This window comes from Patagioenas fasciata, chromosome 2 (genome assembly GCF_037038585.1).
Source record: "Patagioenas fasciata isolate bPatFas1 chromosome 2, bPatFas1.hap1, whole genome shotgun sequence".
Lineage (NCBI taxonomy): Eukaryota > Metazoa > Chordata > Aves > Columbiformes > Columbidae > Patagioenas > Patagioenas fasciata.
This window is the reverse complement of record NC_092521.1, coordinates 168,637,418-168,663,273: the sequence shown is the minus strand read 5'-3', so window position 1 is coordinate 168,663,273 and position 25,856 is coordinate 168,637,418. Positions and strand designations below refer to the sequence as shown.

At 48.5% G+C, this 25,856-nt stretch overlaps 1 protein-coding gene across 3 annotated transcripts in view; it reads left to right on the top strand.

The window, feature by feature from the left end:
* Nucleotides 1-25,856, top strand: part of SCAP (SREBF chaperone) — a 55,861-nt gene that overhangs the window by 24,229 nt on the left and 5,776 nt on the right. For all 3 annotated transcript variants that reach the window (XM_065830306.2, XM_065830307.2, XM_065830309.2), the window contains 16 exons: nt 1,267-1,396; nt 2,991-3,148; nt 6,393-6,613; nt 7,872-7,977; nt 8,896-9,068; nt 9,901-10,027; nt 12,524-12,636; nt 14,241-14,335; nt 18,279-18,377; nt 19,042-19,260; nt 20,405-20,820; nt 21,457-21,651; nt 22,495-22,696; nt 23,544-23,659; nt 24,018-24,555; nt 25,629-25,714. In XM_065830306.2, the coding sequence (XP_065686378.1) occupies nt 1,267-1,396; nt 2,991-3,148; nt 6,393-6,613; nt 7,872-7,977; nt 8,896-9,068; nt 9,901-10,027; nt 12,524-12,636; nt 14,241-14,335; nt 18,279-18,377; nt 19,042-19,260; nt 20,405-20,820; nt 21,457-21,651; nt 22,495-22,696; nt 23,544-23,659; nt 24,018-24,555; nt 25,629-25,714 (2,994 nt within the window). The remainder of the gene's footprint in view (nt 1-1,266; nt 1,397-2,990; nt 3,149-6,392; nt 6,614-7,871; nt 7,978-8,895; nt 9,069-9,900; nt 10,028-12,523; nt 12,637-14,240; nt 14,336-18,278; nt 18,378-19,041; nt 19,261-20,404; nt 20,821-21,456; nt 21,652-22,494; nt 22,697-23,543; nt 23,660-24,017; nt 24,556-25,628; nt 25,715-25,856) is intronic.

The following is a 25,856-nucleotide window of genomic DNA, read 5'->3' as shown; positions in this document are numbered from 1 at the left end:
GACACGTTTGCGACAAGCAGGTGCTATGTGTCACTTAAAGGACTCAACCCGATGGCTGCGTGCGAGGGAACGGAGGCAGCACCGTGTCTCCAGATTGTGCCTTCTGTTGGGCATTTTTGCCACTGATGTATGATTTTATTATTCCTTTTTCTCTTCCCTCCCATTGCACAATGAGGTGGTAATAATGAGATGTTGTCTTTTTGTCAGACTAATAACATCGCAAATCTGACAAGCTTTGCTTCTGATTTCTTTGTTCTTTTTCAACCTTTTGCCTTTCAGTCTGAAGCCTCCTCACCTTTAGCTGTCGCTTGTTCCCACCGTGGCCTTTGGTGATTCGGGCTGATCCCTAACGAAGTGGGCAGAGTATTGCATGAAAGGCCTTTATATTAATTCTGGCAATATTGCAAGAAAAGGTTAGCTATAGGCAGAAAAACATGGCAGAAATGTAAGGCCTGATAGATTGTGGTGCTTCAGACAACAAGAGAAGAGAAATTATATCATGAAACTCAGGTCACCGGTTCATTCCGGTGCTGACAATTCCCACTTGTTGGTCGATACCCCTGTAAGAGCAGCCTTGCTTTTCCACCAGTTCAGGTCTGGTATGATTTTAATCGCTTTTGAGAACCTCTGGAGCTAAAACTAATATTCGAAACTCTCTGAAACCTCAGTACCTCAACTTTCAAATAGTTTTGAGTTATTTGTTGTGGGGCAGCTGCTACAAGGATCTGAAGACAAAGGAGCAAGAAGATAAGCGTTTCGTAGCTGGTTTGGTGTCTCACTACTACTATTAAAAGCCCTTTGAGGACCAGTGAAATTAATGACAAATATTGGGAATAGTTTAAATGTTAATGGGGAAAATGAGGTGATTAGGATAGGGTTTGAGTCAGGAAAACAGCCATTCGAATAAAATGAACGTCTTGTTTTTGTGTGGGTACAGAACAGTTGAGACGTGGCTGTACTGAATATTTTTAGCACGGCTCACTTAGACGCGATGGAGAGTAATTCAGGTGAGGTTCTGCAACAACATCTCTTCTTTTTCTCCCAGGATTTTTAGGTGCATTATCTCTCACGCTGGGGAAACACATCACACAGTTCCTATGAAACATCAACCCCTCTTGCATTGCAGCTGCACCTTCCGTCCTGCAGAGCTCGAATTAAGCTGGAACGGGATTACTTTTCATGACCTATCCTTTTTTTTTGAGCTCTTCTGTCCAAAAGCCTGCTTAAAACCCAATTACAATCTTCTTGCTTACATCTCGCCCCCAGTTACCCGCTGCTGAAGCTGCCGCTGCCGGGCACGGGCCCCGTGGAGTACAGCACCCCGGTGAAGGATTATTCCCCGCCGTCTCCAGCCGCGGGTTTGCACCAAGGGGATCCCGGCGAGCGTCCCGACTGGGTGAGTCCTGCACCATGAGACAGTGAAACGCCCCTGCTGCTTTACCAGCGCTTTACTGCCAGCAGTGGAAAGCATGTCTGGTGTCACCGCCAAGTTTCGGCTGTATTTGTCTTGGTCTATCAGAAAGACAGGCACCAGGCATTTGGAAGAGCTAAAAGCTTTGAAATGCTGTTTAAAAGCTCGTTTTCAAGGATAACTTGAAGGCAAGTAGTGTGCTTTTTAAAACATTATTAGGTTAATGGTTATAAATGTATAATGAAAGGATGATACTAAATGCTTCTGTAATTCTAATAATGGGTTTTGGGATAACAGGCCCGAATTTCCTAATTCCGTACAAAATCATGGTCCTTAGAGCAGCAGGACGAGTGACGCACACCACTTCACGTCCCTGTCCTGGGCCTCCTCAAAGGCTGAGCACAGCATTTAATCACTTTTTTGCAGTTGTGGAGATGCTACCAGTAACTACTGGGGGGTTCGGTGTCCTCAACCTCTCTCTGGAGGGATCTTTAATTCTGGCCACCAACCCGCTTATTTTTGAAAGATCACCAACTAGCTATGAGAACGGGAATGTCTGGCCTGGAGGTGTTCCTTTAAAATATCGCACGTGGCAGGGTTTTTCTGATGATGGAGGCTTCGCCTCCAAGACACAGGTGTTTTTCTGAAAGTCACAACCTAGAGTTTTTTATTTGAAGTTGAATTTAGAATTTAGTGGAGCTGGCTACTACCGTGTGGTCTGGGATGTGTGGGGAATCTCATGAATTCGGTATAATTGTGTTCTTTAATTGGCTGGATGTGTCATGCAAGTCAACTAGACTTACATCCTTATGTTACGGGTAAGGAGTTCACTTTTCCTTTGCATGAGCAAACTGGAACCCCGATGCTTTTCGAGAAGGCTGGTAGCCTGGCCCGGGAAATCAGGAAACAATTCTAAAGTCATCCCTTGCAACGTGTGGTGTTCTTTTTTATTCCAGGGTCTCTCTTAGGTAGAATTTACCCGTTGGATTAATGCTTTTAATACCTCCAGCTCTCTACTCTCTCCACTCTCTCTTTTCACTTGGTGGTTGAAACCATTTGCCACTTTCTATACTCCCTGGTGCCACGGAGAGCTTGTCGTAGTGGCTCATTCAATCCTCCCTTCTGCTTTGTTACCCAGTTCAGCTCTTAGGGCAGCAAATCCTGGCTGCCACGGCGTGTTGTGCTGCATTCCCAGAGCCGGGGCAGCAGCCTGGGCATGGAGACCGGCAGGATTTGGATGTCACACAGGTCAGGGGAACCGCAGCGCTGTGAGAGGCAGCGAGTCCCTGCTCCTGCCTTTAATTCCAGTACTAAATCCAGCAGGAGCTGGGAGCCTCTGCCTCCCAGACATACGCAACACGCTGATGCCAAAATGGTCAGTGGCATTTTGCCTCTTTGAGAAACAAGCTCTTCTGTCTTCTTGCTAGGATAGTACTGTTATATTTCACCTCTTAATTCAGGAAAAGAAAATACAGGCTGGCAAACCCCTTCCTGAGAGGTTGCCAAGCTGCCGTTGGATTCTGCTAAGCGGCTTCCCACTCACCGCGGGTTTCCGTTCTCCCCCTGGTTTTCCCCGCAGTACGTCGGTGCTCCCGTGGCCTACATCCAGCAGATCTTTGTGAAAGCCACCGTCTCCCCGTGGCAGAAGAACTTCCTCGCTGTTGATGTGTTTCGTTCGCCACTGTCCCGCGTCTTCCAGCTGGTGGAGGAGATTAGAAACCATGCCCTGAGAGACAGGTAATTACTGTTCATTAACGTTTGGGTAGAAGGGAGGCTGGCCCACCTGTACACACCCAACTTCTAAGTTACTACCTCGACAGTCTGAGTTTTAGCTTTGAATTTGGAAGATTCTCAAAATTCGAAGAAAATGGGAGGTCACTGTTAACAAGTGACATCATCTCCATCCTGTGCATGGAGCAGTTCAGCTTTTGCACTCACGAACTTGCCTGTCCTCTAATTACTGATAATTGTCAGGAACCTTCCAGGCAGAGGGGTCTGGAAGGGCCCTCCAAGGTTATACCTGTTACAGCAGATAGCAGCATCATGTAACCCTTTCATAAGCATGCAAGCTGCATGTTAATTAAAGCAAGTTCATTTGACCCCACTGTGCCGATTGCGAAGCTCTTCTGGAATTTCACATGGTCGGGAACCTTCTCCTGACTTTCCACTTGGTGATAGCTCCTCTTAGCAGTGTTAGTTCATCATTCCTGAATGCGGGAGATCAAAACCGTACACAGCATTCTCAGAGGCGTCTCATTTGTGTGTTATTTTCCATGGAAATGCCTTCCCCGTGTCCCTCTCTGCCATTTCCAGCTGCTGAGCTCTCACCTTGCAGCAGAAACTCCTGTTAGTCCCCAAGTTCATGGTCTTGCACTTTGTACTGTTAATAGAAGGGGGATTAAATTTATTCCAACCCTCCCATCATCCATTTCAGATTTCTATTCCTTTTCTGTATTAACCGCATTTCTTTATTTGTGTCATAGGCAGATGCCCTTTTATCTTATTCCAAGGTTATGTATAGAATATATGTATAATTGTGCTGGTTCTCTGACTTGCCTGTGAGACACTCCACTTGGTTTTCCTCAGTCCCAGTGGTTCCCCTTTCAGCAGCCCCATGACCACTTTCCCGTTAACCTCCCTCTTTACTGCGCCACAATTTTTGTGCTAATTTCTGTCTGTCTTCTGCATTTTCTGTGTGGTGCCGCATCAACAGGCTCTTTGAGGACCTGCTGTGCTTTCCTATCCAACAAGTCAGGCATTTTAAAGAAAAGGCCACTCAGATTTGTCATATTTTCTTTGTAAACCAAGAATACATTTTAAACACATTATCTTGACTCTGGTTTGTTTTAAGTAAGTTTTCCTTCAAGTTCTAAGTTTTTATTCATGATCAAAGTCTTGGCTGCATTTACTTTCTTCGGGACAGAAGGGTTTCCCTCCTGTCTGTGTGTTCAGTGAGAATGATGATGCTGAAAACAGGTGAGATTAGAGTCTCTGATAATCTCATAGCTTTTCAGGCAGTCGCTTTCTTCTTTCTTTCTCCCCTAACTCAACAGGAAGCAGGATTTACTGCCTGCTCATATGTCCTGGTCAGCATCCTTCCTTGCTTCAGCTTTGAGTCCCTGCTTTCCTCTTCTACCTGATGATTTGTCCTTTTTATTCCAAAAGCGCCATCCCTTGCCAGCTGAGCTCTCTGCTCTCGCTGGGGTCGTTTTTAGAAATGCTGTTAAATGAGGAGCTCTTTCCTACCAGCTCACAAAGCCTTGGCACTGACGTTCTCCCCGTGTTTTCAGTTCATCTGTAACTTTAGATAATAATCAGTATCTAGTTGCCAATTGCAAGTTAGAAACAAGTTGCTCCCAGGACGTGTGTTGTCTTCTCGTTATCTCCCCTTGGTGTTGCCCTTGATGAGCAGCGATACAGTAGGGAAGCAAAATCAAACTTACGTAGGCACCAGAAATAAAAAGATGTAAGCGCTTAGACCTAAACCTTGAGATAAGGGCTCCTGCTCTGGTGACGGACTCGGATATTTCAGGAAACATCCAACTTGGAGATAAATTCTGAAATTCCTCCAGAAGTCATTATGAAGTCCCTTATTGTCAGTTGCTTTTATCAGTGTCAAAGTCAAGTGCAGCTGATTTTCTTAATATGAAAAAAGTCATTCTACTGAAGGACGGAAGGAGCTGAAGGTTGTTGGCAACCGGGTAGGAAACACAAGGTGATTACGTTTTCAGCAGCTGTGAGCTTGCTGAAACTTTGAGCCGTCGACATTTGTAAAATGTCAGAATTGAACTGAAATTTGTGTTTTGCTCCAGTTGGTGGTTTTTCGGTATCACTCTCTGTATCCACAACATAGCGGTGGGGACATGGGCTGCGTGCGTTTGCTTCACGAATCAGAACATTACAAACCATTATCGCCATTGTGTTCCAGAGTCAGCTGAAGCTGAAATACAACACAAAATCATCTTGCTCTTCCTGGAGCTATTATCGGAGGCATCACCACATCAGCTCCTTCAAATTCACTTTCAGAAAGCTTCTGTTCCTATAAACACAATATTTTCAAGCGTATTTTCTAGTGTTCTCTTTTGATAGGTGTGACTTTTCTGGGTATCCTGCTGTATAATGGCAGGAGGTGGATTGTGGGGGGAGTGTTCACAAAGACATTACTCAGATTATCCTGAGTTTGTTTCCACGTTTGCTCTTTGTAGTCATTATTGAAAAAATCTCCTAAAGAAGGAATTTTACAAGAGGATCCATCTTCTGGGTCCACCTTCTCTGTAATCTGGAGCCAGGGAAGACTCGTCTCTTGTCTCTTAATTTAGCCTTTGTTAAATATTCCCTTCCTGTGCAAATCCCGCCAGTTGCCCGTATTGCGTTGAGGGAAGTGTTATCTTTTGGCTCGGCAGCTCTTCCTTGGCTCACCAAGCACCGTGCTGACAGCTTTTGTCACTAAACCCTCGCAGGCAGATCCTGTTGTAAGCCCAGATTGAGTCTTGCTTGAATTACTGGTTGGGAAGGATGACGTAACTGTGTTAAAATGAAGTTTGGGAACGAACACAAGTTCTGTTTCATACCAGTTACACCTCTATTTCTAAACCTGTAAGGCATTTTCCATACAATACAGAGGAATTCTGAAAACATTTTGCACACTTGGAAATATCGAACCCTTTGTACATTTGGGGGCACTTTGTACACCTTAAATAATCCACCTCGGGGAGGCAAATCAAGATTTCTGTAAAATGCCCCTTTGCATATGTGGAAGGAAGTGTGTAGAGGAGTTTTAAGGTCTTTGAAGAAGAATTCCAAGGAGACAGTTTCTCTGGAGGTATCGTAAATGTGGAACTGAAAATTCCAAGGCTCTTGACCCTTAGTTACTAAGAAGAAGAGCAGTAACGTGGTGGTGTGGGTCCTTGGGAAGCTCACCCCAGCAGCTTTGCCTCTTGTTTGCGAGAGTTGCAATGTCTGACCTCTGTTTGCGTTTCAGTTCTGGTGTCAAAAGCTTGGAGGAAGTTTGCCTTCAGGTCACGGACCTCCTGCCTGGCCTGAAGAAGCTGCGCAATCTGCTCCCCGAACACGGCTGTCTGTTACTGTCTCCAGGGAACTTCTGGCAGAATGACCGCGAGCGATTCAACGCCGACCCAGATATCATCAAAACCATCCACCAGCATGAGCCAAAGACCTTACAGACATCGGCCACTCTCAAAGGTAAGAGGCTGAAGCAATGAAGGCGCTGTGAGAGATCCCTACCTCTTGCATCGCTGTTTTCTGCTCGGTATCTCCAGCATCTAGATTGCCAATATTATCAAATTGGGTGGCATTTTGTTAATACACAGCATCTGGAATGGAGCTACCAAATATATGTCATCTGCTCGGTATCTCCAGCATCTAGATTGCCAATATTATCAAATTGGGTGGCATTTTGTTAATACACAGCATCTGGAATGGAGCTACCAACTATATGTCATCTCTCATTTCATATCTGTATTCAAACTCGGCTCTGTATTCGTGCAAAGTGAATAATTCCACTCAGCCTCCTTTCTGTAGGTGTAAAAATAGCATGTCCATGCCTTTTCATTCCCCTCTTGCTATTGTCTGTCCTACTCAAAGCCTTTCTCATTGCAGATAAGTGAATGTTCATCCTGCTCCCTCTTGTGCATTCCCTGACATTTGTTGCATCTACCCCGAGTCAATATTGGATCTCATAAAAGTATTTTCCTCTCTTAATTAAAAAAATAAGTGACCATATCTGAGATCATTTGATTTCGTGGTTCCATAAGACCAGACAAATGCTCTTCCCTTTTTTATAAAGGAACTTTGAAGGTGTCAGGAAACCTATGACAGGGTTTTGTAACGCTGTAGTGAGTTTGTTTCCAAGGTTATTTTCTGAGCGTCCAGCGTGTACACACTGTGGTTTGGAGCATACGGAACCTCTCGAGCGCTCATTCGCAAACAAGATAGAGGCCTACGGTATCCTGGGAGTTCCTGAGAACCGTGGTGTGTTCATCGTTACGCGTAGTTTTCTCAAGTCTGTGTTTAGTGCACAAGGCGAGACATTAAATAGGGCTTCCTTGAAACTCTTTTTAAATCACACCCTGACATGCTCAAAAATGAGCATCCAAGGATTTCTTTGGCTGCGTCCTTGAAGTCTGTCTCCTTTGTGGAAGGACACATTGGGTGCCCACTTGACATGCCTGGATGCTAAAGGGAATTTAAAGGGAATTTCCCATGTTTTAATTTGTGCCTGTTGCCTCTCGTCCTGTCCCTGGCACCGCTGAGACCCTCCACCGTCTTTACTCCCCGCATCAGGTACATCTGCTGTCGATGTGGTCTCACCAGAGTGCTGAGAAGTTCTAAGAGCAGTAGTTCTCACTCAGCATCCCTCACAGTGAACACTGCTCCTGTCCCATCTGTTTGCTTTATTTTCTGCTTCCCCTGGCGTTTGGTTCACGCTGTGTTTTTGCAGATCTGTTGTTTGGGCTCCCTGGGAAGTACAGCGGGGTGAATCTCTACAATAGGAAGCGAGTGGTATCGTACACCGTCACGCTGGGTCTCCGGCAATATGATTCCAGGTAAGGAGCTGTTTCTATCTTAGAGATCTCTTAGTCATTTCTTGGCAAGTTTGCTGTTTAGTCTCATTATTGTTATGTTTTCCTTTAATCTCCATTTTCTTGTGCTGTACGGTATTTTAGGATCTTCTGAATGTGCTATAGGAAAACAGCTTGCTGTTTTGGGGAGAAAACTTGCTGTGTTTTTGGGAAACAAAATACTGTCAGTTCTCAATCTCTCTACAAAAAGTGTGCATGATACCCAGAGGTGCCCATGGCAGTTCCTCTGGTGATGGCTTCACCTGCATGCAGCGCTGACCTTGTTGCAGCCAGGGCCCAGCAGGTCTGTTCTGACCCAGTTCCTGGTGCACAGAACAGTTTGGTTTCCAATGAGCACTAATTCAGCCGGTACCAACTGCAAAACCCCTTAGTGGGTGTCGGCTTGGAGATGCGGACTAAACACTCTGCTCTGTGCTGCCCTGCGCAGGATTCCCCAGGGAATGCCTGGGACAGAGCTGGCAGCACAAACCTTGCTCTGCCACCCGAGCAAGAATGCTTCATCCTCAAGCACTGTCGTGTAGCACCTTTGATCAGCCTTACTCATGTAAAATTTGGGCAATGTTTGCGCCTACGGCGTGTTCTGTTCCCCAGGGCCAGGATTTCAGATGATGAGTCCTTGCTTTAAATAATTTTACTGAGTCTTCACAGTTATCATTGAATCTTCCTAGAAATCAAGGTCTGTGGGATTGCACAGTAGAGATGTGACGTATGTAATTTGAGATAACAGACTTAGCAGTCAGGCCTAGAGAAAAGTGCGCTTTGTGAGTCTGCATGAAGCCGTGGAGCTTCCTCCTATTTGATCTTCACCCGTTGAGCTCCTCTGCGGAATCGTACGCGGATATTTCTGTGCGGTGACCTCCTCCTGCTTGCTTTTCATCTCAGGTTCCTCAGCAGCCTCCGCTCTCGCCTCAAGCTGCTGCACCCCAGCCCCAACTGCACGCTGCGCGAGGAGAACATCGTTCACGTCCACTTCAAGGAGGAGATCGGCATTGCCGAGCTGATACCCCTCGTCACCACCTATATTATACTCTTCGCCTACATCTACTTCTCCACACGTAGGTTTGTGGGTGGAAGAGCAAGCTAATAAGCCACTTGTACACCCACCAGCTGAGTATATTAGTATGAATGTGTATCTAATATGTAAAGGATCAGTGGTGGGCTGCCCTTTCCCTGGCTACAATGAGAGGAAGACTCCTGTCCATGTAGAGAACCAGTACTATCTGATTTCTGCTCATTTTCCCCTCTTAGCCAGTGTGTACCATTGTAATGACATTTTTTTCCAATTTGGAGTGAATGATTTGTTATGAAACAGATCATATAGAATCACAGAATTGCTTTGGCTGGAAAAGCCCCTCAAGATCATGGAGTCCAACCGTTTCCCTACCCCCGGCACTGCTCCATGTCCTGAGAACCTCATCTATGTGTATTTTCACCCCCTCCAGGGATGGTGACTCCAGCACTGCCCTGGGCAGCCTGTTCCAATGCCCCACAGCCCTTTGGGGAAGAAATTGTTCCCCAGATCCAACCTCAACCTCCCCTGGCGCAACTTGAGGCTGTTTCCTCTTGTCCTGTACGTGTTCTGAGCTGGTGATATTAAACCTTACTAGCCACACTAAAATACTTTGATTTATACACCAGCAGTGCTGTACTGGAAGCAGTTTGAGCTGCAAGCTGTGCATTATCCTCCACCCTGCCCTTGTTACGGCACCTCTTACCTACAGGGAGGATCCTGGAGCTGTATTGCAGCCGCTGAGACCAAACAATGGTTGTGCAGGATATTGAGCTACCATCTGAAATAAGTCAGGATGAGGGTCCCTCCTTGATTTTTTTCATCAACACATCGTTTTCTTTTGCTTGGTGACAGAGACTTTGTGTTGTGTTTTCCAGGGAAGATCGACATGGTGAAGTCCAAGTGGGGCCTGGCGCTGGCGGCGGTGGTGACGGTGCTCAGCTCCCTGCTCATGTCCGTGGGGCTGTGCACGCTCTTCGGTTTGACCCCCACTCTCAACGGAGGGTATGTTTCCAACGTATTTTTTTCAAGCTGAAAACTCCTGAGAAAGCTCTAATAGGCACCTCACCTACTTGAGTTCTTCACTCTGCTCATTTCTCATTAATTAAAGTTCAGGTCAGAATCTTTCTTTTTGATTTTCAGATCCCTTTCCTAAGTAGTTCAGGAAATATCCATCATTTTTCCTCCCATCTCCTCCTTGCTGCTGCACACCACAGAACAATGAAATTCTCAGCTGTAGGGAGGCTCCTCAGTGCTGGTGACAGTTCACCAGGAGCCAGACCCGGATGGACGAATTCCTCTCCTCTGAATAATTGACTTCAAAAAATGAAATATTGGAGATTTTTTCTGATTTTTCTGCTGTGGTGCCTTAATTATGGGTCAAGACCACCTTATTCTAGGTGGTCAAATGAGGTAGATATCCACTGGGAGTTTATCATTGTAATGCAAGAAAAAAAGGCAACATTTGGATGCAGATACAAGGAGGGAGTCCAAGGGAATGGTGTTGCAGTCGTCACACAGAAGGGCTAAACTGATTTAATTGTTCCTCCTGCACGATACAAAGAGTTAAGTCAGTCCTTATTTCTAAAAATAGTTTTCCAGCAAAATTTCTTGATTCCCCAATGCCTGCCAGAGCATTTTCTCTCATTACCTGCTGCCCAACTGGGAACAGACTGTTCTTGGTGTGTTGTAAACCAGCGGCAGCGTCCTGGGATTTGGCCGGCGGAGGGTGCGGGCTCTGGTTAAACTTTGATCCTTTTTTGATCTGTTTTGTTGACAGCAGAGCCTCCCAGATGTGGGTGTGTTTGTTTTTCGTGGTACCTGTCTTTATGATAAGCCTTTTTCCCTTGCTGGTTTTTGTAAGGTATTAAAATAAAGCTTGTTGCTTAGAGATCAGTGATATGATATGATACGATATACAAGTTGCACCTTAATCATTATCAGTCAACTTTTATGACAAAGTAACGTGATTATAGGCGAGGTAGGTATAAAGTTTTAAAAAAGAATGACCGGTGAAGTTGAAGGGGATGCCGGTTCATTTGGATTCCTGTATCTGGTGCACTGGGAGAGTCTCCAGCTGAGTCCAGAGCACAAACCACCGACGCACGAGCTGGCACCTCAGTTAGAGGAGAGGAATCGCAGTCTGAAATGATGAATGACTTCTTGTTGCTGTAAAAAACCCGCTAAACTGACGAGCTCAAATGTGAACATTTGCATTTTCGATAACAGAGGCTGGTGTGCTAAATTCTGAAAGCTTACAAGCATTTTGGAGAAACCAGAGGTTGTTCACACGTGTATGTGGAGTCAGAGATGTGGCTTCTTTCTGAGTTACCTGTAGGGTTTCTGTTGCCTCTCTGGGGTGCTGGGTCACATTATGGTGCAGCATCCTCCGGCATCAAAGCGATAAGCAAAGTGCAGATGTTTCAGCCACAGCATCTCCCCTCGCTCTTCCTCCTGGAAGCTCTTTCTCAGTGCTTGGCAGAAAATACGCCGAGGATCTCTTGCCATCTGCCTCACCGCGTGGGGACAAATGAGCTCCGGTTTTGGAGTTTCGGGGTGTGAACAGCTCGTGTTTGTCCCGCACAGTCGTGTCACTCTCCTAGAAAAGTGAATGTCTCATTGCTTTTAAACTACTGGTCATTTAACGTGAAACCTGCTGCCTCTTCAAGGACTATTTTGTTTTCTCCTGTGGTAGAAGCTGCTGTTCAAGTAGGACACAGTCGAGGAGAGAATTACGGGCTTTCTTTTCCGTATTGGAACTGGCTCCTGAAGGCTTAGTGTGGCTTATCTGGGAACGGTGCAAGACGGCTGCGCTAAGGACAGGGCTTTGCAAGGGCTCCGCAGGATGGTGTGCGCTGTGCTGGGCATTTGAGATCTCCCTCGTGGTCACTGCATTCTTGTTACTCAGCAGTTCCATCCCGAAGGATTTTGAAGGACTTTTTCACATCTGTCTCTTGTGACACAGGTTATGAACTGAAAATGCTTTAGGTAAAGGCTGGACTCAGTTGTCCTTGCTAGATTTTGGATTCTTTGACATGAAAAGGAAGTTGCACATGGGAAGCTTACATCTATTTTTTATGGTTTACATTAAGGAAATTCGCTGCCTGCACGGGTTTTGGACGGGAGGTGAATGGACTGGTGCGTTGCACAGTTATTAAAGCTGAAATTTGGTTAGAATTCCTGGAGAAGGGGGCGTGGAGTTTGCTTTTTGTTTTGTAATCTTGCTTTGAATTGAACTTCTGCTTGCCCTTTGTTCAAGGGATCGACTGGAACGACGCAGCTGAGTGATCAGGGGATCCAGGGACGTGTTTTGTGCAGATGTTGCCTGTCCAAAGCAGATGAAATACCAAATCCTTTCCCCATCACAAAGCGATGTTGTACACGAAGGGGTTGTGCCAAGAGCACTGGATAGTGTTTCTCACATGTTTGCTGCTCAACTTGCGTTCTTCCCTTGTTTTTCACCGGGGATCTCATTCTCTGCTCTGCTTCTGTTTCCTCCAGAGAGATATTTCCATACTTGGTTGTGGTGATCGGCCTGGAGAACGTGTTGGTTCTCACCAAGTCCGTTGTCTCTACGCCCGTGGACCTGGAAGTGAAGCTCCGCATCGCCCAGGGTACGGAGCCTGCTCTGCAAAAAGGGGAGAGAGAGAAAGCGGGGGTAACCCAGGGACCGGGAGATGTGAAACCACCTTAATTCCCGTCTGTGTAGGAAACAAGGACTCTGTGTGTTGAATATGAATTCCGTTAGTCTTTTTGCCCTGGTTTTTTTTTTTGTTGGGTTTTTTTAATTCCAAGAACTCACACAAGCCTGTAATTGTTGGCACTGCTTTTTAAGCTTGTTTCCTGAGGCATTGGCTAAAAAAGCTTAAGAAGTGTTAGTAAGAGAGAATCAGAGAATCATAGAATCCCAGAATCTCAGGGACTGGAAGGGACCTCAAAAGTTCACCCAGTGCAATCCCCCCGGAGCAGGAACACCCAGCTGAGGTTCCACAGGAAGGGGTCCAGGCGGGTTTGAATGTCTGCAGAGAAGGAGACTCCACAACCTCCCTGGGCAGCCTGGGCCAGGTTCTGCCACCCTCACCCCCAACAAGTTGCTTCTCCTCTTGCAGTGGAACCTCCTGTGTTCCAGTTTGCACCCATTGCCCCTTGTCCTGTCACTGGTTGTCACCCAGAAGAGCCTGGCTCCATCCTCCTGACACTGCCCCTTTCCATATTGATCCCCAGGAATGAGTCCCCCCTCAGTCTCCTCTTCTCCGGCTCCAGAGCCCCAGCTCCCTCAGCCTTTCCTCACACGGGAGATGCTCCACTCCCTTCAGCATCTTGGTGGCTGCGCTGGACTCTCTCCAGCAGTTCCCTGTCCTTCTGGAGCTGAGGGGCCACAACTGGACACAATATTCCAGGTGTGGTCTCCCCAGGGCAGAGCAGAGGGGCAGGAGAACCTCTCTGACCTACTGACCACCCCCTTCTAACCCACCCCAGGTCCCATTGGCTTCCTGGCCACAAGGGCCCAGTGCTGGCTCATGCTCACCCTGCTGTCCCCAGCACCCTCAGTTCCCTTTCCCTATGCTGCTCTCTAATAGCTCATTCCCCAACTTATACTGGAGAGCTGGGTCTCTGGGTGTAGATATTGAACACCTTATTCTCTCATGTCACCAATATCATAAGTGCAGTCCACAGGTCATATGAAGTTCTGCTGAGTCTGGAACAAAATTATCTTCTCTATTACAGACACGCTCTGTAACCACCTAAGAATTTGAGTACATGCTCAAACTGTGGATGAATGGAGTGTACAAACTTAAAAAAGATTTCTAAACATCCAGGAAGAAAGATGCTGGAGTGATGGCCAGAGAAATCCCCCTGGTTTTAAAAATAGGAGTGGTTTGTATCCTGGATCAAGAACAGGACTCAGAAACTCCTTTACACTTCTGAATCCCAGTATTGCCCTGTGGTGCACCCTCTGCTTAAATCAGGGCAGTTTTGGGAGACGAGAGAGTCATCTGAGCTCCCTTTGTGGTTAATCTTGCTGATAAAGGCATTAGGAAGCTACAGTCCAATTATTTGATGTAGATAATCAAAATAGGTCAGATGAATTTTAGCCTGAAGATGCCTTTTTTGCCTGTTGTCTATAGATACCTAATTTTTAATTATTTTGCTATGCTCATGTCTATCCACTAGTGAAAATTGCCCTTTTACCCATCTTTGCATGTTTTTTCTCCAGGTTTGAGCAATGAGAGCTGGTCGATTATGAAGAACATGGCAACAGAGCTCGGGATCATCCTGATCGGGTATTTCACCCTCGTCCCTGCCATCCAGGTGAGTGCAAATTCTCCTCCCCGCTCTGGCTGATGGGGATACTGGTCCATTACTGGGAAATACAAACATCTGTGGGATGTGGATGCATCCTGGAGCTGGCCTTCTGCATCCCCAGTCTCCCCAGTTTGGGATCCTTCCAGTGACTGGGTTTACACATCCTTGTGCTCTCAGGTTGCCTTACACACACAAAACCAGGTCTCTTGGTCATCCCAGACCATGGGGCTGATCGCTTTGCTGCGACAGCCCTGGGAGAAGCCAGAGCAGGAGCTCATTTCTCTCCCAACCATCTGTTTGTGCTCCTTGTGTTTGTAGAAATGCCCAGTGCCCAGTGCCTTTACTGTGGGGACACCTTTATTCCGACCTAAAAGTGCCTTTTTGTGAGCTGGCCAATGCACTTCATAAACGGATGGAAGGAAATTATAATCCCTAGCGTGGAATAACTGCTCTGAGAATGAGGGTGGACGGTCTGTTTGGGGCTGTTTCAGCAGATTGATGAATCTGTAGGTTTTTACAGCCATGGATATCGCTGCCTCTGTTTCCTGGGTGGGTAAACGGAAAGCTCGAGGTAGAACGATCTGTTGGGGTCACGCTGTTGGGTGTGTAGCACTGAAAATAGCGTTTTCTGGCTCGTGGTGCCTTCCTTTCTGTTGCACAGCTGGGAGTTTCTAGCAGTGCAGTCAGCAGGAGCACCCTGACATCTGCACCGCTCTCTAGGTGCTCGCTGGCCACGCGCAACACGCGTGGAGAGGAGCAGGTTGTGTGTAGCGTTGTTGTAACCAGCAGAGACTGCAGATTAAAGCGTATTATAACCTAAGAAGATTAAACACTGAGGTTGGACTGGAGCACTGCAGGCTGAACTGCACAGTTCCTGACCCTCTGAGTACCCCAGAGGACAGCAAGAAAGGAGCTACAGTAGAATTCCCCAGGCTGCAGCCGGCCACCTGTTGTGCCCTCATTTTTTTATTTGAAGCTGATTGCAGGAATTGCTCAGCTCAAAACATTGGCGTGATCCATCCTTTGGCTCTAAATTGGGCTCATTCCGATGTTCTATTAGCACTTTTGGCCTCTGTTTCATCACTGCGCTGCTTGAGCTCAGAAAGCGAGGCTTGGCCGTGTCTGTGAAGCAAAACGCATGCTCTGCGCTGCAGGTGGAGGATGGAGCCTTTCATCTGGTTTTCAGCCCGAGGTTTTGACTCGTGCATACGTTCCTGTGGATGCCGCCGGGACAACTCGCTTTCTTGGTGCGTCTGCTACAGAGGAGCTTGCAGGGTGTGCTGATGGCGGAGATAGAAGTGTGATAAAAGGGGTTGGGTAGAGACATTTTAGATTGGATCTCGGGAACAATTTCTTCCCCAAAGGGCTGTGGGGCATTGGAACAGGCTGCCCAGGGCAGTGCTGGAGTCACCATCCCTGGAGGGCTGGACAGACGGACATGAGGTTCTCAGGACATGGGGCAGTGCTGGGGCTGGGGGAACGCTTGGACTCCATGACCTTGAAGGTCTTTTACAACCAAAATGATTCCGTGATTCTACATAGCAGTATAAGCAGAGCCACGGGGAAAAGTGACACCGTGCCCCAACCCCCATGTTATCTCAGTTAAAGTACTCCTATTTATTACAGCATTTGACACCTCTGATGCTCTCCGTGTGCTCCTCTCTTTCCATGCTGCTTGCTTGCTCCAGAGGATGAATCCGGCAGGGATGCTGCTCTGCTGGCAGCTGCCGCATCCCCCTTATCTGCGTCCGTGGGAGTGAAGGACACTGTACAGATAACACACTGGACTCGGATTGCAGAGTCCAAGGAACCTGGCAGAAACAGAGCCAGGCTGCATAAATCCAGAGGGACCTTTGCTCTCGGCTGTCGGAGGGAGCAGCGTGGTGCTGGAGTCATTTGGGTGCTGTCTGCACGGGGAATCGCAGAAAAGGGAGACATTTCTTTGCTCTCACCTGCCCAAAGTGTCTTGCTTTCCTCACTTACTCCTTAGCACTGCAATTCATTTAGCATTAAAGAATTGTCTGTGTTTTTTGGGGCTCACCTTGTCCTAAAATAGAATTTGGCTTCAGCTGTGAGTTGTGAGTTCCCTTTCAATCCCTTGTAATTGTGAACAGCAATGAAATCCTCGTGCCTGGCATTGCAGGGGGGTCGAGACGCCAGTCGTGCAGGTGAAGGTCCCGAGATGCTGCAGGGCTGCGTGCTGGGCGCTCGTCCTCTGCTTCCCATCTCTGCTGCGTCGTCCTGCAGTTCACACCCCGACAGCCCCTTCCTGGAGCCACAGAAATCACTCTGGATTTCACCATAGGGTGTGCAATATCCAAGTCTAAGAAGACTTTAGATTTCCAGGGCTATCCGAAGTGGAGACGTGAACAGAACGAGTATCTACGTGCAGAACCTGCTGTTTGTGGAGTCAGCGTTTGCTGACGTCTGGGTGGAAACCAGCTGGATGTTGCTTTTCCCTTTGGTTTTCTCCTGGAGAGAGGAACCTGTGTTGTGATTTCATCCCAAAACCTCCTGTCAGATCTTTGGGAAGAAGCTAAAGAGAAAAACCCAATCAGAATCTGCGGCCTTGTGCTGCTGTCGCTGGGAGGTTTGGGGGATGAAGCTGACCCGGTGGGTTATTTCAGATCACACTGATTTTTAAGTAACAAGCAGTTGATCTGTTGTGTTTGGAGAACACTTTGGAGAGGGTGGGGACGCTTCAAGGTTTGTTCAGAGGTTTTGGGTAGCGTTCACTCCTCTTTTCATTTCTCTGGGCTGATATTGGTCTCTAGCCCTATGCAAGGAGCTGGAGCAGATGTAGGAAGGAGAGGGACAGAAAAACGAATCTCTATGGGCTCTCCCCTTCCCCGAGGTGCGTCCTGGCTGGATGTGTCCTGGGGCACCAGCAACAGGCGGTGTTTGCCAGCTCTGTTCTGCAAGCGAGGGCTAAAGTCTTTAATCTGTTTTATAGCCTGAAGTTTTTACTCCAGCTTACATTCAGCTTGCTTGATCTGACCGTGTTTACTAGATAGATCCTTTTTGGGTCCTGGCAGAAATTGGTACCTCCCATGGAAACAAAATACCTCTCAAAAATATTGTAATTCTATGTTGCTGTGAAGTTTGGAATGTAGTTGGGGCGAGGGGCTGGCATGTGGCGCTGATGGGAATTAGGGTAAGGGTGTGCGTTTGCTTTCTAGGGAAGATCTGGGAATTGACTGTTTCTGCTGCTGGACAGAATCTTTTAATCCTCATTTCTGCAATGTCACCTGCTGGGAAAAGTGCAGCATTACAGGGAGTTTAGATAACTGGCTTTTGCAAACATTGTTTCCCATAGATTTGTTGTTTCGAGACCTCTGAGAGTGGGTACGGGACTGTTCTTCCAGGGGCACAGGAATGATTTGTCCATCAAATATCCATTAAGCAGAAGTCTGGTCTAAGCACAAATGGTTTATCTGGGGTCCTGGAGAGTGGCTGCAAACAGGGACACAGACATACAGTGACTTCGGTGTCTGTCGTTGGTCGGAGAGTGATTGATCCAGGTCCTGAGCAAGCCGTGTGCCTGCAGGAATCTGAAATCAGGACTGAGGATTATTGGTAAAGTAGGAAACTCTCACCTTTGGAAGCTGTTTGGCTTTGTGATTTGGGCACAGGGGCAGGAGACTGAGACCTCTGGCATTGTGACCTGGGAAAACATCCTCTGCTGGTTTTTCATATGATGCTTTGATGTTTTATGGCTCAGAAGAACAAAGAGTTCAAATCTGAACAAATAGGCTCTTGAGTTCTCACACAGACTTTTCTAGCACCAATCTCTCAACTGTTACAAAATACCAATAATAGGATTTGTCAGTAAAATAGACTCAGGCTTGCGTTCTGGGCAAGAGTTTGCTGAATTTGCCTGTTTCTGAAGGTGGAATGTTTACCACTGTCTCTGCAGCTGCCATAGCTAATCAGTGTGTCCTGTCCGTAGGAGTTCTGCCTCTTCGCTGTGGTCGGCCTGGTGTCTGACTTCTTCCTGCAGATGTTATTCTTCACGACCGTGCTGTCCATCGACATTCGCCGGATGGAGGTAAGGAAGGCACAAGAACGTGGAGTTTTGCCTGGTGTTTGCCTTTCTTGCTCTTTTAGAAGGATTAAAGGAAGCACACCTTGTGATTAATGGCCTCAAGTTGCGCCAGGGGAGGTTGAGGTTGGGTGTGGGGAACAATTTCTTCCCCAAAGGGCTGTGGGGCATTGGAACAGGCTGCCCAGGGCAGTGCTGGAGTCACCATCCCTGGAGGGTTGGACAGACGGACAGGAGGTTCTCAGGACACGGGGCAGTGCCAGGGGTGCGGTAACAGTTGGAGTCCGTGATCTTGAGGGGCTTTTCCAACCCAAATGATTCTGTGATTCTATGATTTTCACTCTCCAAACAGAAAAGACTGAGCTGTAAAAGCTGTGGGGCAGCACTTGCTTGGTTACATGTCCGCAGGGATTTGGGACAGGGCGCTTGAGGGAACAAGACACCCTCAGGTAGAGAAACGTGCAGATTTGGGGTAAATGGGCTGGAAGGAAACACAATCACAAACAGATGACCATGGCTGGGCGAGGAAGAGAGAAGCGGGGACAGATCAACGCAAGGGTGAAGGTGGGGACTCAGTTGTGGGCAGGTGTCACAGGCAGCGGCTGTGCACACATTTCTCTCAAGGGACCTCCTCCCCACGGCTCTCACGGGTTTGTTTTTCTCCTGGCAGCTGGCGGATCTGAACAGGCGGCTGCCGGCCGAAGCCTGCATGCCCCCGGCGAAGCCCGTCAGCCGCTCGCAGCGCTACGAACGGCAGCCGGCCATGCGACCTGCCACCCCGCACACCATCACCCTCCAGCCCTCCTCCTTCAGGAACCTGCGCCTGCCCAAGAGGCTGCGCGTGATTTACTTCTTCGCCAGGACCCGGCTGGCCCAGAGACTCATCATGGTATGTTTGATATCCGCTGCCCCTTCCTGCTGGGCGCTAACCCACCCCAAATAGGCTTCTGAGGGGAAAAGCCCAAGATTTTTATGCATTCATGTTCCCCTGCAAGATTTATGGTAAATACAGTTGAATAAATACTTCCCTGAAAACATTTCTCTGTGCGCATTAGCTCCAGGGCTCCGCTGTTTCATAGAATCATAGAAAAGTTTGGGTTGAAGGGACCTTCCCAGCTCATCCAGTCCAACCCCTGCCGTGAGCAGGGAGATCTTCACCAGCTCAGGTTGCTGTTTGCGTCATGTTTGGGTGGTAGCAGGTAGTTTTCTTTAAAACAAAAATCTGCTCTTACATAAGCAGATTTTCAAGGACTGTATGAGTGGGGAGGGAAGATCGTTACAGAACAGAAGTCATGTTTTGTCCCTGTAGATAATGTGGAATAAAGACATGGAGATATTTTGCTATGTGAAAGGACTAGGCTTTTCATTTTGCAGGTGTAATGGCTGCGGTTACACCAGATACTGCCCCTGCTTGTCCCCCCCATCTCTGTTATAGAATCATAGAGTCATTTTGGTTGGAAAAGACCCTCAAGATTATCGAGTCCAACCGTTCCCCCAGCCCTGGCACTGAGAACCTCATGTCCGTCTGTCCAGCCCTCCAGGGATGGTGACTCCAGCACTGCCCTGGGCAGCCTGTTCCAATGCCCCACAGCCCTTTGGGGAAGAAATTGTTTGCCAGATCCAACCTCAACCTCCCCTGGCGCAACTTGAGGCCGTTTCTTTGTGTCCCTGTCTCCCCTCAGCTCCTGTTCTCCAGCTGAACCCCCCAGGTCCCTCAGCCGCTCCCATCACACTTGTGCTCCAGTCCCTCACCAGCTCCGTTCCCTTCTCTCCACTCGCTCCAGCACCTCAAGGCCTTTCTTGGCCTGAGGGGCCCAAAACTGCTGCTGGATTTGCGGTTTGGCCTCCCCAGGTCCCAGCACAGGGACGGTCACTGCCCTGGGCCTGCTGGCCACACCGGTGCTGGTACCAGCCAGGATGCTGGTGGCCTTTTTGACTACCTGGCTGTGTTGTTGCTCAGACTGACAAGGTGCTGGTGACCCAGCGTTCGGACTGTGTACTAAACAAGTTGTCTCTTTGCTCGTTCCATGCAGGCTGGGACCGTGATCTGGATCGGAATCCTGGTTTACACGGATCCCGCGGGTCTCCGCACCTACCTCACGTCCCAGGTCACCGAACAGAGTCCTTTGGGTGAAGCGGTTCTGCCTCCTATGCCCGTTCCTGGAGGGGTCCTGCCTGCTGGCGACCCCAAGATGGATCTCTCCGTCTTCCCGTCGGACCCCATACAGCTGTCAGAAAACCAGACACAGCAGCGTGAGCAGAAGTTAGGGCTGGAGACAAACCAGCACTCGTGGGCACAGGGGCCGGAGGGCAAAGGGAACGGACAGACGGAGCTTGGAACTGAAGCAGAGGTTACCTGGGGAGCAGAGGATGAGGAGATTTGGAGGAAACTTTCCTTCAGACACTGGCCGTCCCTCTTCGGCTACTACAACATCACTCTGGCCAAAAGGCAAGTGGGCTGACTCCAAACATTTGTCTTTCTTCTGTCCTTGTCCTTCTGAGCGAGATAATTTGTGTTCCACGTGCCTTACTCCAAACGTGTCTTCAGGAGACAATGAAACGGCTCCTCCTGTGTGGTACAAAGGCACCAAACTCTCCAGGAGCATTTGTCTGAGAAGAAGGGTTGTGTTCCTTGCTGTGCTTGTGGCTGTATTGTTTCCTTTACGCTGGAGGCGATATTTAGAATTTTGTAAAGCAACATGTGATTGTCTGTAAGTGATGGGGATGGCACACGTGAGAAATAGAGACATCTGAGCTGTTGAGATCCTCTGGCCTGCAGGGTACACAAAACTGGACCAGATCATTACATCCTTACTGAAATCTGCGTGATCAGTTTGATCTCATCAGCAGCTCAGTTGACTTTTAACCTTCTCTGCAGTCAAAGGTCAAGACCTGGGAAATATCTTTAAAGCAAAATGTTTCTAAGACAGTCTTTTCTTTTGAATACCTGAAATTCCTGGATGGCAAGTGCATACTGAGACCTGCCGTGGCTCCTCGTGAGAATATGGGCTGGGTGGCCTGTTCGTATTTGTGTCTCTTTTGCCTTTGTTGCTCCTAAGCTCTTCTCACCTTTCTGCCCCTTCAGATACATCAGCATCCTGCCGGCCATCCCCGTCACGCTCTACCTGAACCCGCAAGAGGCCTTAGAAGTGCGGCATCCCCAGGAGGTGAACCGCTACCACCCCTTCTTGTCGCCGAGCCGCGGGAAGCTGGACGCCGAAGCTCAGCCTGGCCAAACCTCCTCCAAGCTGCAAGGACACCAGGATGTCACCCTCTACAAGTAAAAAAGTCCTTGTGACCTTCTGAGCGTGCCGTCCCTCCCTTAGAGACACAACTGCTTGGCTTTTCTCCTGGTGGGGGACAAAAGAATACTTGTAAAGCTTCAGTGCAAAATCCCGTTGCGCTCAGGATGCTCTTACCTAATGCAGCGTTACATTAATCTCTCATTAATATGTTCCCTGGCAGCCCGGGTTGGTTGCAGACAACGCTGTTGGTGGGAGCTGCTTGTCAACGTATAGATTGACGACTATGGACAGTTGGCCTACAAACTTCGTATATATGTAAATGTTCGCCACAGTCTAGAAATCATTGTGCAATTAGTCACACACTGTGAAGGTTAAGCCGTGATGTATTTTAATTGGCTTGGTGGTGCTCAAACTGTTACTCCGAGCACCACACATGATGCATTATGGGGTTTATCGCAGGGTAACAGGAAAAGGAGCTTGTCTTTGGGGATAAATATCATGATTCGGTGACACTTTATTGGGTGTTAGATCCAAATCTCTTGCAAGCCAGGACCTTCCTTCCCTCCTGAGAGGACGAGCTCCCAGCCTGTGTCTGAATCCGCAGTTCCCCTTTGGCTGTGTTGTATTATCCCCATCTAGTGTTTTTCTTCCTGACTAAATTCCTGTGTACTCTTCTTATGGAAAAGTCTGAAAATCTTGTTGAAATTGACCATTTGCCATTAAAAAAATCCTTTTAGATTTCCCCAAAATCACAGGAATTTTGCTCAGCTGAAAAATTGAGACCAGCAACACGTGTAATACTTTCCTGTTATTTTTCTAGTCATTTGATGGTTTATTTCACCTTCTTTTTTCCTCTGTATCTGTGTCTCTCCCACCAGGGTGGCTGCTCTGGGTCTGGCCTCGGGCATCATCCTGGTCCTGCTGCTCTTCTGCCTGTACCGGGTGTTCTGCCCCAAGAACTACGGGCAGAACGGGCTCTCGCACAGCCGGAGGAAGCGGGGGGACCTGCCCTGTGACGACTACGGCTACTCCCCCCCCGAGACCGAGATTGTCCCCCTGGTTCTCAGGGGTCACCTCATGGTAGGTCAGGCGGGTGCTGTGCTTACCAGAAAGGCATTTTACTGACTTGTGCCATGCATCTTTGGGGTTGTTTTTTGGTTTGATTTAAATAACAGCCCTCAGGAAGGACAGTCCAGCTGAGCAGCCTTAGCGTGATGCGGATGTGAGGGCTGACAGCTGGGTGAACTTTATATGTTATATTTTTATATTTATACTGTAGGATGTTGTAGCATGAAGTTTCCTGTAGGACTTTTCCGTTTCTTCCTTGGACTCACTCTCAGCTTTTTGCAATCGCTGTTACCACCATCTCATTGTAGCCAACTGTTGGCTTTTATTGCCTGGGCTTACCCAGCCTTCCTTGCTAGATCCCTGATATTTAATACCTACTGGATCCTTTTTCCCTGCTTCCCAAAAGTTCGTGTGTTGGTTTGGGCCGTTCAGTGTTGTTTCCAGTGCTGTCAGCATCCACGGGTTTGCACTGAAGTGTGCTGCTGCTCAGCTTACTCGTTCTTGGGGGAAAAGATGTTTCTTTGCATTTTGAGATGAAACAAACTGCTTGGGCACCCAATCAGGTGGAATTCGAAATACTGTACTGTGTCTTCCAGAGAGGCTGCACCTCTGTCCCTGATCCTACCAGCTTTTCAAGCTGTACTTTGTCAGGAAAAAGGAAGATGGATGGAGTCTTTTTGATTTGCAGCACATCTGGGACTCATATTCTCAAAGTATCCCAAGGTTGCTAAGCGAGCCATGTAATTTTGACATAAAATCTGTCATCTCTATAGCTGCTGAGCCACACGCAAGGTGTTTGTCAGGGTCCGGAGGCCTGGGTGGTGTTAGGCGCTCAGCTGTGCTTCTTCTTCCCTCGCAGGACATCGAGTGTCTGGCCAGCGACGGGATGCTGCTGGTGAGCTGCTGCCTGGTGGGGCAGATCCGCGTGTGGGACGCTCAGACCGGCGACTGCCTCACCGTTATTCCCAAACCGCGGTACGTGCTGCGTCCCGGCTTGTGTCACTGCTGGAGAGGCTGAGGTTGGATCTGGGGAACAATTTCTGCCCAGAAAAGGCTGTGGGGCATTGGAACAGGCTGCCCAGGGCAGTGCTGGAGTCACCAGCCCTGGAGGGCTGGACAGACGGACAGGAGGTTCTCAGGACATGGGGCAGTGCTGGGGTGGGTTATGGTTGGACTCAATGAGCATGAGGGGCTTTTCCAACCAAAACAATTCTGTGATTCAGCTGTGGGCAGGTTCCTCCACAACCGCTGCTCAGCAGCCAGTGCAAACTGCTCTGTAAGAAATCAGAAACAGCAGAAGCGGGAGGACCAACCTTTTATTCCTGCATTTCAGGTTGCGAAGAGACAGCAGCGGCATATTTGATTACCAGGAAAGCTGGGATCACAGCCCAGATGGCAAGAACGCTCTGGACGACCCCTTGGAGAACAGTCACCAGCTCAAGAGGATGCTCAGCCCTCCCCAGCCTCCCCTTTTCTGCGACCAGCCGGACCTCACCTCTCTCATCGACACCAACTTCTCCGAGCAGGCCAAGGTGGCCGAGTCGGAGCCGCGGCTCCGTTCTGTGGCCGGTCGACAGAAGGAGACAGGCTATGATTTCAGCAGCCTGGTTGGGAAAGTGTACGAAGAACACGGAACCTCCAACTGCCGGAGCTTGGCCAGCCTCTCGGCCCCACACGGACAGGCCGGGTTCTGCGGCGCCGAGGAGGGAGGATGCGCCAGCCGCAGGAGGAGCTTGGGGGACGAATCTTTGATGGGGTTTGACAAATCCTCATCGCTCCCTTCCTGGGGAGGAGACCTGGAGAGCTCGGTCTGGAGCCTGGAGCTGCAGGGGAACCTGATCGTGGCCGGCCGGAGTAACGGGAGGCTGGAGGTGAGCGGTGAGGCGCAGCGCCAGCCCTGGCAATGCTTACAGATTGCAGTGTCGTTACGTGATGTTACTGATCAGTCTGGAAATAGGTAAAATTAATAGGAATTTCGCAGGAATGATAGAGCTTCCGAAGCAAATTTTAATCTGAAATTTACATCTCCTCCAATGAGAAACGTTCAGAATTAGTTTAATTTTAATTTCAGATTTGGAAAGTTAGTTAGAATTTGTCCTTCAAAATAAATGCAGTTTTTTTTAAAAACAAACACATTTTGAAATAAAATGTTTGGCCTGTGCTGCCCATGAGGAGCTTTCACTCTTCCCAACAAAGACCCAAGGAAGCCACTCCACTGTTTTTCTTCGTCCTTTCCACACGATTTTAAGCTGAGATACCTTCTCCCAAGCACCTTGAGACACTGGCTGAGTTTTGCTGCTGACCCTTGTTTCCAGTCCCCATCACAATATTGCTTCTGTATCCAGAGCGCTTAGTGCTGGGACGGGGGGCTGTGGAGCACGTCCTGCCGCAGGTTGCGTGACCCTGGTAAGAAAGGCCCACAGATTGTGAAGAATGGATTAGAATACCATTTATTGGCAGTAACGCTAGAAGGAGAAAGGGGCTAGTGGGATCTTGCATCCCTCCCGTTGCGGTGGTGCAGCATTGGCCGGATCTGTCGGAGTAGGATCCGTGCGGATCGTGCCTCTGGAGAGCTCAGCCGGCACAGGGGTCCTTAGAGATATCATGGGATTTTCTTTGAAGAAAAATCTATTCATCATTCCTAGTGTGAAACTAAACGATATTCACTTGAGAACTTGCTGCTTCACTTTTAGGTAGGAGGATATAATAGAATCACAGGTTGGAAGGGACTACAAGGATCATCTGGTCTGACCTTTCTCAGCGAAAACATTGATAATCCCATCACCAGTGCCAAGCGGGAGCTGCCTCCAGGCTCCTGTGTTACGATCCCGCAGCACGGGGGCTGGCAGGGACGTGCGGCACGGCACAGGTCACCGTCACCTGGATCACCGACCCCTCGGTGTACGATGGTGGGGATCACAGCATTAACCTCTTCTCCTTCCAGGTGTGGGATGCGATCGAGGGGACCCTCCGCAGCAGTAACGACGAAGGTCAATCTGGCATCACAGCGCTCGTCTTCCTGAACAACAGGTGAGTGCGTTTGTGCTCGGTGACCTGTGAGGGGAGGAGCAGACGGAGTGTGAGCTGGGACCCACCTGCCCTGGAGGCGCAGCAGCTCCAGCAGAGGCTCAGCCGGGATATCTCTTCTTCCCACACATCCCTGGCCATGGTA